The 12425-nt window shown below is 42.4% G+C and overlaps 1 protein-coding gene and 1 long non-coding RNA gene across 2 annotated transcripts in view; one reads left to right on the forward strand and one right to left on the reverse strand.

Moving 5' to 3' along the window:
• Positions 1-6260: 6260 nt before the first annotated feature.
• Positions 6261-8275, forward strand: LOC133131708 (uncharacterized). The gene is made up of 4 exons (XR_009709040.1): positions 6261-6332; positions 6416-6537; positions 7365-7433; positions 7536-8275. It is a non-coding gene; the product is annotated as an uncharacterized LOC133131708 (long non-coding RNA).
• A 1634-nt stretch (positions 8276-9909) lies between these two features.
• The window catches only part of pik3c2a (phosphatidylinositol-4-phosphate 3-kinase, catalytic subunit type 2 alpha), a 38149-nt gene continuing 35633 nt past the window's right edge, over positions 9910-12425 (reverse strand). Inside the window, exons 31-33 of the mRNA XM_061244637.1 lie at positions 12209-12318; positions 11805-11930; positions 9910-11388 (exon numbers count right to left, since the gene is read on the reverse strand). Of these exons, the coding sequence (XP_061100621.1) occupies positions 11206-11388; positions 11805-11930; positions 12209-12318 (419 nt within the window). The 3' untranslated portion in view covers positions 9910-11205. The remainder of the gene's footprint in view (positions 11389-11804; positions 11931-12208; positions 12319-12425) is intronic.

The following is a 12425-nucleotide window of genomic DNA, read 5'->3' on the forward strand; positions in this document are numbered from 1 at the left end:
AAATGTTAGTATTAGTTTCCTTCTTTAACACACATAGGCCTCCCATCTGTTGTTGGCTCAAGTTCACGTAGTCTTTTTCCAAAATAATCTTGTAAAATATGGCCTATCAGAACATTAATATTTTGTATAAAAATGCAAAAATTCAGTAGACAAACAAGCTCATGTTGATTAAGTCTTAAATGCTGATTCATAAAAGGCAGAAGTTCAAACGGAGGTCTGTATCTACTTTAAGATCTCTTTCTCCACACCCTCCACCAACTTCCCCTTTTTGTCTGCCTTATCTCAGTATTTCGAAAGGTCATGTTACCCTGTTCGACTCAAGCATGCATCCTGCTCGTGCACAGTCAATTTCAGTCAACAGTCGATTTCTCTGTTGGTTACACATTTTGATTATTCAAACGATACATGTTGATTAAGTCAAAAGATACGTATGTTTTAACTGAACAGATACATATGTTTTACTTATGAAAGCTCAGCACTTTTTTCTCACGGCCCCTCAGTCCCCCACTCCCAGCAAACCCGCGGTGCTGCTGGGCAGAGGTGGGCCCCCTGTCCTCACCCTCGGGCGGAAAAGGAGAAAGGAACGTCTTCACCAGGTGTCCAAAGACACATATGACCCCCCGAGGACCTTTCATTGTACCACGCCCGTACTGGTCTGGACTGCGTGGCCCTGAAAAAGACAGAAGAAACAGAAAACTACTAAACACAGAGTACTACAACATTTTAGGTTAGCTGATTAGAAATAGATTTTGTTAAATGAATTTCACTTCCCCTGTCTGCAGACTCGCACTTGCTCATATGTTTCACCCTCCTCCAGCTGGAGCATGGTCACTTTCAAAGCACAGACAGGTTTAGTTAATATGGCCTTTCTTAGACCCAGTTTGATGAGATAGAATATGAGAAGTGCCCCTAACACTATGGTGGCTCCAATCCCCAAGATCCATCCTAGGCGAGGTAGTATTGCCATATTATCCATGAAACCACCCATTTGATTCATAGACTCCTTGGAAACCACTCCTGACCGCAGCCACCCCTACCAGTATTCCTGGATTTAACTTAAATGGACGTGAACCCCGGTGCAGCTTTTCAGTACTGACCAGCCACCCGTTACCCAATTTCCACGAGCTAACGTTTCCCGTCAACAATTGATCGAAAGCCTGTGCCCATCCCTTTTGGTAACTGTCTTGGGCTGGAATACAGGGGAATACTGAGGGCTAGACAATCTCGCGCCCGCGCATGTCTTCCCACTGGTATAAGATCGTACGCTAGGTCTGGGCCCCACCATTGCTGTTCTATTAAACCTTTACACTCAGGGTTTTCATTTAGGTGAGTGGAGCGCCGTGTCTCGTGTATTGGGTGCCCACAACTTTTCCTTCACTTCAAGCCATTGAGTGGTATCATCCTACCACCTACCTGCGTCCTGATAGGCTGGAGCCATCAGTAATGAATATACCTGATATAGGGCGGTACGGTATTCCTTGGGACACAGATGGTTTGAGGCAATGATGTGTGATCAGAGTTGAAATATCAATCATAAAGAAATTGTCAGGTGACAGGTTGAATGTTTGGAGTGTTTTGTTGCCAGTCACGATTGCATGTGCCATGTCTATAAGGTTGATACATTTAGGGGCATCTAAAGACCACCAAAGAGGTATGTTATCACAATTGGCCCTGCTTGGATCTTTAAAGAGGGCTACATGTTTCCAGAGTCTACACACCGGGCCCTCATGTCCTGTTCATATTCGAGTCCATATAAGCTGAACTATTCGCACACATTTTTCAACCTTTTCTCCAACTTTAAACCCATCCCCATTAATGTCCCTACGGTATTTTCCCCAACCCAAAATTGGACCCACACTGGTGCTGTGTGAGGAGTCCATTGTAAAGGCACTGCATGTGACAAAGTTACAGTGCTGTGGCCATTAAGGCCCTCAATTTTGATAGTTTTGTTAGTGAGGGGAAGGGGTAAGTCTGTCATAGATTTAGATGCACCCGTGTCAACCAGTATTGTGCACTCCTGGCCTCCTAAGAGCGTCTGGAAACACGGTCGTGTATCACTATCTCCACAGGGATCTGAGGAGGCCGCTATTCCCTGTTTCATAGAAGCATTCACAAACTCTTTGAGTTTTAACAGCTGCTCGGTGGAGAACACCACCGAGTACCCCTGGGGTAACTCCCTTTTAGCTGGCCACTGTCCCTCCTTTCCTCCCCCTTTAGCCAAACAGTTTGCTTGAATGTGGCCTGCCTTGCCACAATTAGTGCAGGTTTTTTTCTGTCCGTTACTTTACTTGGCTATGTGCTCAGGTTTCCCCCCAGTTAAAGCAGCCTGCCCCCCCTGCTGCCACCCCTGCAGCTACGCTACCCCTTACTACAGCTGCCTTTTTCTTAGTCCCTCCACTGCCGCATGACCCATCATTGTGACAGGCTTGGTAAACTGCCTCTGCCCACTCTCTAAGCGCATTCATGTTCTTCTCCGCTCCCCCCCGGATTTCATTGCATCGTGGAAAATTTGCTGCATGTTGAGGCGACACACTACTAAGAACAGGGGATCATTTTCATTAAATGTCTCGTCATTACCGTCTGCCCACTGCTTGAACTTAACCTCCATCCTAGTGAGGTACACACCTAGGTCCTCTCCTTCCTCCTGTTTACGGTTCAGGACCGATCCCCAGGTAAGTGTCCCTCGCATTACATTACATTGCATTACATTCCAAGGCATTTAGCAGATGCTCTGATCCAGAGTGACGTACAATGAAGTGCAGATTGAACACAGGAACAAGTGTGAAGAGGACCTTAGAGGACAATACGGTTCCGAGTCCTAGTGTGACCATACAGATACAATCGGAAACCTTGAAGAATACATCAGCTTATGAACTAGCATACCACGGTTGGCAGCTAGAATACCCCGAGTACAACAATGCAATAGGTAATAGAACACAACAGTCTCTATACATAACTATATAAGTGCCATTATAGTCTATGGCATATACAAGGCTAATCATGGTGGTGAGGTCGGGAGGGAAAGGTGCAGCTTGAAGAGATGAGTCTTCAGTTTGCGTTTGAAAGTGGTCAGAGACTCTGCCCTTCTGACATCCACTGGGAGGTCATTCCACCACCGTGGGGCCAGAACAGACAGCAGTCGTGACAGAGAAGTGCAGGTGTGGTGAGGAGGAGGTGCCAGGCGGCTCGAATTGGTGGAATGGGGGGGTCTTGCTGGAGTATATGTCTTGATAAGCGATTGAATATATACAGGGGCTGATCCTTTAACTACCTGGTATGCGAGCACCAAAGTTTTAAATTTGATGCGAGCCATAACAGGCAGCCAGTGAAGGTTGCTGAGCAGGGGGGTGACATGTGAATGTCTGGGAACATTGAATACCAGATGAGCTGCAGCATTCTGGATGAGTTGTAGGGGTCTGATGGCAGATGCTGGAAGGCCAGCCAGCTGAGAATTGCAATAGTCCCGGCGGGACAGGACCATTGCTTGAACAAGGAGCTGAGTGGAGTAGGTGGTGAGAAAGGGTCGGATTCTCCGGATGTTCTACAGGAAGAACCTGCATGCCCGGGTCACCGTAGTGATGTTCTCGGAGAAGGACAGCCTGTTGTCCATCACCACTCCAAGGTTTCTTGCGCTAGGGGATGAGGTCACTGTGATATCCCCTAGTGAGATGGAAAAATTGGGAGAAGGGAGAGGTTAAAGCAGGGATGAAGATTACTTCCGGTTTACCTGGGTTGAGCTTTAGATTGTAGATCCCTACAGAGTCCTAAGTGTTCTGCCGCATATTATCAAAACAGCGCCAGAAATCCGCGTAAGAGTGGGGCAGAGGGCAAGGAAGATCTTGTGCCTTTTCAACATGGGCAATTGGACATTTAATTTCAATTACATTTTTAACAACCTCTAACCCCATATTCATTTGACGCACAGTTGAGGCCAATTTTATCTAGAATTCTGTTTTAATGAATTGAGGGAGTTGTATTTTGTCTGAAGATGAGCTGAAGGAGTCACACCATTTTTTATTACTGGCCATTTTTGCTGCTTTAAATTTTACACACATTATTAATTCTCCAAATTTGAACCGATATACACAAAGGGATTCTATTTATACTACGCGGTCAAAGCTTACAGTTTTTACATCCGGATTCTGTTGGCAGAGATTCATTTGTGTCTCGAAACTCACAGTACAGGTAAATGCACAAGCAACATTGTATCATTAGTTCACCAACAAATAACATGCGACACTTAACATACAACATACAAAACATAATCAGTATTAATTAATACATATGAAAACAGACACCATGCAATCAAAACACCTAGGACTTAACATCCAATAGACCTTTTAAATGAATCTATAATTTTTCCCAAATTCGGTAGCGGTGGGGTCGCCTTCTACACCTGGAATTTTACATGTGCTAAGGTACTCCACCTTACAGCACTATGACTCTGTGCTATGATCACTCACACAGAATCCTACAGTTCGTCCTAATGGACCACACCCAGTTTCACAAGCTCACTTAATGTTGTGCTCAGACACTCCGCCACACTATCATAACACCTCCCGTGCCGTCAAAACCATGCACTCAGTGCCCTACCGTGACACGGAATCAGCGTCCCAATGCTATCCCTGGGCTGGCCAGCCACTTTCAGTCAACAGGTAATAAAAGTTGACCCGCCTCTAATTCTAGCATGATCGTAGGATCCGTCTCAGTAAAAAGTAAAATGGTAGCTTGATCTCAGGTTGCCCGCATTCTCCACCAAGTTGACAGGTCGGTTCTCAGGAATAGAGTCAAAGTCCAGGGCTGGTGAATAATAAGGATTTCATTGCAATATCTTTGTCTAGAAAAGTAATACACAAGATAAAGCAGAGCACGTTAAATGTCTCTTGGTTATTCCAATCTTTATACCTTTTTTAAAACTCGGAAGCGGGGGTGTTTTGGCGAAGGTCACAAGATGCCGGCTCAATGCCAGCGGCCCCCCCTCCCTGCTCTCACTTGTTCTATGTTTCACTGATAAATTGCTAAGTATCTTTGGATGGTGCATTTATTCTCTATAAGCATTTAACTTTTGTTAATGTTAGTTGAGGTGGCACGGATGGCGCAGTGGGTAGCACTGCCGCCTCACAGGAAGGAGGCCCTGGGTTTGAATCCCCGTCGGGCGGGGCCTCTCTGTGTGGAGTGTGCATGTTCTCTGCAGGTTAGGCTGATCGGAGAGTCTAAATTGCCCATAGGTATGAGTGTGTGAGTGAATGGTGTGTGTGCCCTGCGATGGACTGGCGACCTGTCCAGGGTGTATTCCTGCCTTTCGCCCAATGTATGCTGGGATAGGCTCCAGCCCCCGTGCAACCCTGTTCAGGATAAGCGGGTTAGGATAATGAATTAGTACAATAATCCATAATTTAAATCACACAGATTTCTCTGTTGGTTACACATTTTGATTATTCAAATGATACATGTTGATTAACTCAAAAGATACATATTACATTACATTAATGGCATTTGGCAGATGCTCTTATCCAAAGCGACATACAGTTGATTAGACAGGCAGGAGACAATTCTCCCCTGGAGCAATGCAGGGTTAAGGGCCTTGCTCAAGGGCCCAATGGCTGTGCAGATCTTATTGTGGCTACACTGGGGATCGAACCACCGACCTTGCGGGTCCCAGTCATGTACCTTAACCACTACGCTACAGGCCAGTTAAAACATATGTTTTAACTGAACAGATATATATGTGTTACTTATGAAAGCTTTTTTTAAGTCTCTTATTCTCGGCCCCTCGGTTAACATGAACTATATATGCCTCACAAATACTCATTTCCTTTACTACTGTACCACATTTTTTTACTTATTGCATTGTTTTGCAGTTCTCCCCCCATTTCATCCATGTCGTCACCTAGTAACGGGCCCCTTGTCCAGATTATTCTGCCATATGTTCTACACCTTGAGGATTTGAACGAAAATGAGGAGGAGCACAGGATAACACACAGCTGCCTGGTGAACAAGAATAAGACTTTTATACACTTTCATATGTTTTAAATATAAAATGCAAACAAAAAGGTACTATGCATGCCTTACCAAACTGACATGTAACCAACCATTGCAATATTGACCAATGCCATCCTGACATCCTTAAATACATTATCTTTGATAAGATAACCATCCTGTAGTGTCATTTATCTACCACTGCTTCAGGTTGGTTTTGCATGGTATGGTTTGTACCAGTCCTTCAGGGGTGTGTCCTCTCAGTAACACTGCTATATTAAGTCAGGCACAAGGCAGGCATGTTCAGTACCTGAACCACGAAGAATCAGCGTACCTCCTGAAAGGCAAGCATGGTGAGTACTAATAATAGCTTTCACCACTGATACAGTATGGATGAGCCTCCCGATGTCTAATCCATTGCACTGTGTGTATGCAGGTTGGTGTTGGGATGGAGAAGATTGCTTGTCTGCTTCTCTGTCTTTCTCTCCTCTCCGACAGAGGGGACTGTGCTTTATCCGAACAGACACTTCAGCCTATTATGCAAGATATGTTCAAGAGGTGAGGATGTGTTGTGATACTTTGCCTATTCCACTAACACAAGTTCAGCTCTTCCCCAATTGTTTAAAATCTTTGTATGCATTTGAACATATTTATTTCTAAAATGATGAATTCATTAAAATAATAACAGTTTCATTAGTGCATTAAAAAGTTCAATTTTGACTCACGTGCCAGTGTTTACCTCTGCCTGCTTTGTGTGCAACTGGTGGAAATCAATGTAAATATGATAAATATAAATGTAAATATAAATGTAAGAAGGCGGCACGGATGGTGCAGTTGGTAGCACTGCCGCCTCACAGCAAGGAGGTCCTGGGTTCGAATCCCTGTCGGCCGGGGCCTCTCTGTGCGGAGTTTACATGTTCTCCCCGTGTCTGCGTGGGTTTCCTCTGGGTACTCCGGTTTCCTCCCACAGTCCAAAGACATGCACGTTAGGCTGATTGGAGAGTCTAAATTGCCCGTAGGTATGAGTGTGTGAGTGAATGGTGTGTGTGCTCTGCGATAGACTGGCGACCTGTCCAGGGTGTATTCCTGCCTTTCGCCCAATGTATGCTGGGATAGGCTCCAGCCCCCCTGTGACCCTGATCAGGATAAGCGGGTTCAGATAATGGATGGATGGATGGATAAATGTAAGAATGCAAAACATTTAGGAATTTTAAATATTCAATTTCCATTACTGGGCTTTATTATCCATTGGCAAAACTGTGATATAGTTCCAAATGAGTTCAATCTTTATCCAATACTTGTAGTTAGAATATATAATTTGTGCATATCATGATAAAAATCTATTATAAACCTTCATGTTCACATGACACATAATGTCTCTTCAGGTTTAACCAACCGCAATTGATACAACAAATAAGAAAGATAAACCAGAAAAAGACTGACAAAATGGCTGAGTAAGTGCAAATCTCTTTAACATTAAATTATGTTTCAACTGACTGATTCAAAGACAGAAGCCTATATATAAATAATAATATATTTTTTCTTTCTTTCACTAGAGGCCAACAGTACAGTTTTGCTCTTCATCTCTCAACAAATGACTGTAATCGAGGAAAGCTGGGAAACAACATCCCTGCAGACTTCAAAGACCTCAGGGACACTATAGCAAGAGAAGAGGTGTACAACAACAATGGTGTTGTTGCAGCACTTCCTGTCCATCACTATCAAAATGGTAGAAAGTTGTATACAGACCATTCAGAATACAGAGTCCTCACAAAACTAGAACAAACAATTGCGCCTGGATGCCTGATTGTCTTTACTTATTTCAGCCCTTGTTTCTCCAAGTGCCTGAACAATAGCAAAGACGCTAATATCATTGACCTGCTCACAGACTTAAGAGACAGAAACCAAAACAGAGACATTGTATTAGTTTTCAGTTCATTGTTTCATTATGACATACACAAAAATGAAAAAAAAGTAATTTATGAGAATCTGAAAAAAATCCCGGTCCAGGTTTACTGCTATTATGAAATAGATAACAGCGTTAAAGGTGCCCTATTTGATAAAAATAAAGATATGAATCAGCACTGTCTTTCAGAAAAAAAATGAACCTGATGGAAATGCAGTTTTTTAAAGCAATATACAGTATTTGTGGTGTGCTATGATACTTGGTGTGCTATGATACTTGGTGTGATAATGCAATAGTTTTCTCTTTTAATGTCCATCATGAATGATTTCAAATGCTAAATGGCTTTTAAAATAGCACAGAATAAAATAAAAGAATGCAAGCAATTCATAATTCATTATCCTGTGTAAATGTTAAAGCAGTGGTGGACAATTCCACTCCTGGAGGGCCTGTGTATGTGCAGTTTATTGTGTGTGTGTGTGTATGTGTGTGTGTGTGTGTGTGTGTGTGTGTGAATGGGTGAAAGAGAGGCATTAATGACATTAATCGGTGTGTTAATTGACTGTAGAAAAAAGTGTTACAATATCTCAGTTGTGAATCCAACATTTATACAAATACCCTATAATGACAGCTGTGAATCTGTAATTTAACCTCAGACTAATTTTAAAGGTATACTTCATGGGACAGTTTTTCAGACACAGATTAAGCCTCGTCCTAGACAAAATTACATTTTGAATAGACATTCTCCACAGAAAATCCAGTTCAGATCAAGTTTTTCTGTGCTATGATGGAGCCCCTTCACACACCCAATCTCAATCAATAGATGCTGAAGATATCGAATTTGGTGTTTCTTGGGTGTTCCACAGAAAATATTTAGAAATGTTCATTTTGTCAGTTCTGTATGTAAATGATTCAGTGACATACTTTTTAGGGGACCAGGCAATGAAGCACTAATCTATACACTTTTCTTTTCAAATTCGTTTTATGAGATACGAACAAATGCGAGGATCTGCAAATGTAGTTATAATTTCAGGGTGGCATTCCCCTTTAACCTTTGCAGCTTGTACTTTTATTTAGTTAATTTAACCCGCCTATGACGTTAAGATTTTATGACCGCTTTTATGGGGTGTAATTGAGCCCAACAGTTTAAATAAACACAATTATTGTAATAGAAATATTTTGACACTTTGGTTGTCGCCATCCAAAATGACTAGCCTTTTATCGATACATACGAAAAATCTGAGAAACGTCAAATTTTTGTACAGTAAGTGAAAGTTTGGCACCTGTATGGGAAAGTGCCACCAGAATCATCCGCAAAGAATATATACAGAGTCAGAGGTTAACGAACCCCACACAACACGTGTATGCAAAGTTGGTACAGAACTTAGCATAGCAGTATGTTTACTTGAATGTTAGAAAATTAGAAAAATTATACAGTATCAATATGAAACAAGGCTAACTGATTTTTAAGAGACGTCAAACACTAAATGGGGTCAAATTGACCCCAAACATAATAAGAGGGCTAAATGATTGAGTTTTTTGCTTTGTTTCACTGTTCTTCTGTCAATTTAATGAGTTCAAATTAAATTCATAGTAAAAAAAATAAATAACACGTCACACATTAACGTATTTAAAGCATTTTCTGATGCGCTAACACATCCGCGCTACATTTACACCGCTTCCGTGTGTTGTTGAATTGAATATATGAGGCTAAATAGTAATTTGCTACTGCTAGCTAGTAAACAATCCAGGATGGAGCCTCTCCTACCATGGTTGCTCACACACCCATTATTAGCTGCCGACTTTGTGCTATTTTTCCACGCGTGTCTTTGCCATTTCTAGTATTTATAAAAATGATGATGGGTCATTTTCCACCTATGCGAATGAAACTGCTTCTGAACACTAAATCAAACATTATACACATTTTAAGTTATAACGGGATTTCCCTGAAATGAAACAAAAATGAGGTGGCAAAGAAAACAGGCAGGAAAGAGTTACAAAAGGCAATACTCAGGGTAGACAGAAAATTAGAGGTAACATTTATTTGGTTTTAAGAAAATATTCTTTACCAAAGCATATTGCAAATATGCATCTGGTGAGTTAAGTGGATGAATAACATATTTTTTATATTGAACTTCATTACAGAAATAAGAAATTCAATTTATTAGAAACCTAGTTTCAAAAATGTTTCATGTAGGAAAAAGGCTTACAGTACATACTGATCTACCCAGGTTAAAGATAACCAATTAAAAATAAATAACTGGCCATATTTTCAGAAATTCAGCATGTTTTTTACAGTTATTAAAAGAATGAAATCACTCTTTTATAGCATGATGTTGATTTTATAAGCTTCCACTTTTGAAATCCTCTAAAAAGACACTTCCAGTAAAAGCATATTTCCTCTTTCAACTTTAGTTACACAGCAGGGCTGTAGCAGAAATCCCTCCACTCCAAGTCCCCAAACATTGTCATTCCCTTTAGTCTAAACGCAATGGTCATAAGGAGTTATTTCCTACATACAAGCCAAGTTTATATCATTAAAACTCATGAACCTAGTGAGGGCTGCTTTGCAATTTGGTCAGTTCAAGAAATGAATTGAAATTCAAGAAATTCCTTGAACATTATTAGAGAACATTAGGGCCAATTATCGATTCCAGAACTGGTTTTAAATTCATTTCCTGAACGGAATGAACAGAAACGGAATTGGGACCAACCCTGAAGTGTGCATGCTTCCATAATCAGCCTGATTGACATCTTGAGGAAGTGTGGCAACTGCAGTGGTGCTGAATGTTGGAAGACTTTGGCCTGAATGAAGGTTGTAACTGTGATTAACATGGTGGATAATATATACTGCATGCAGGCCGGGTGAAGAGAGAGAATATCTCAGGTTCAGTCGCACGCTTTGTCCCCCCGAGGGAAGTGGTTTGCAGTCGACGTTTTGTCTTGTCTTTTGCTTTTTGGCACGTATTCTGGGGCACGTCTCATTTACAGCACTACAGCCTTCCTACAAGTTCACACATCACAAACTCACAGGGAAAAATCAGCGTTTCCTACTGAAAAATGTGCTACGTAGAAAAAGAAAAAAAAAGTGAAAAGTGAAAATGAGCCGTTTTACAAATACATGGTATGTATATATGCATATATATTAATATATACACACTCCTCAAAAAATGAGCTGGTTTTGGTCCTCCAACGTCAAATGTACAAAATATTAATACAGCTTTCCTATATATTCTGGGAACAAAAATATAGTGTGCATAAGGGGACAGGGGCATGATTAGTGTTGGGGTGTAATGAGAGGTGTGCTGGATTGGACTGAGACTTCAGAAGTAGGGCACGGCGGTGAGCTTGTGCCAGCCGGTGGTCTCCTTGCTCAGGTCGAAGTCCTGCAGGCCCAGCGTCACCCCGCCCAGGTAGCAGTTCTCCCGCAGCGACTCGGCACTGAGCACGCTCAGCTGCAGCTCACGCTGACGCAGGGTCTCCTTGCTGTAGCCACTGTAGACCAGCTGGGGAAGGACCAGAGACGGGCGTTTAGCTGACCAACCCCGTCTCAAACACCGCATTATGCAGCTTCCAATACACCAGACAACGTACTATGAAATACTCTGCAGACCCCACATTCTGGTCCTCTTGTTTGACTCAGTTGAACCTGGCAAGATCAATCGAGCACAGAAAAGTACTTGAATCCCAAAGATACCCTGTTTCTGGACTGCCACACTCCCATAGCACTTACCTTTACCTTAACTCAGCAAACAATTTAGACCCAAGAAATCAGGGTTAGCCACAGGGATAGATCGCATAAACCACACTGAGAATAATGGAGTTGCATAAATGTATAAAGCAGCAGTGGTCTGACAGCAGAGGCCCAGTTAATGTGCTGGTAACAGAGAGGGAAAGATGGCACCAGTAAGAAAAGGCTCACCATTTCATTGAAGGTGGGGTTCCGTGTCTTTCTGGAGATCTTCGTTTTACGCTTGGAGGTTTTGTGCGGGTCGGGGAGCAAATAAGTCTTGACATACGGATTTGGGTCCGCTCCGTCCTCGGATACCTGTGGGCATGTTGGTAAATGACTAAATGTTAGCCAGAATGAGGCTTCTCTCAGATCACACACGGGGAGACAGCGGTGGGAGCATCAAATACTTTTCTGTGCTCTATTGATGTTGCCTGCCTGCCAGGAGGAGATAGGTGGGGTTTATAGGTTTATGGGATCATTTCATTTGTTTGAATGCACCACGTAAGCTTAGTGAAATGCAGAAAAGTGTTTGAATCCATAACAAATACTACATGAACAGGTGTGTAGCAGTGTGTACACGGGACGGTCCTCACCAGATCTTTAATGTGCATCACCATGATGAAGAGGGTGTTGTTCCTGTAGGATATGGATAACTTCACCTCGCCCTCCACACGCCCAGAGGTTGGGCTCACCGGCATCACCTCTGCCGGAGCAATCGGCGTTAATCACCAATCCATCGTTCACAATGACCGTGTTAAACCGCAAATATACAGCGTGACATATGAACAGGGAGGAAAGGACAGTATCACA

Source organism: Conger conger, chromosome 6, assembly GCF_963514075.1.
Source record: "Conger conger chromosome 6, fConCon1.1, whole genome shotgun sequence".
Lineage (NCBI taxonomy): Eukaryota > Metazoa > Chordata > Actinopteri > Anguilliformes > Congridae > Conger > Conger conger.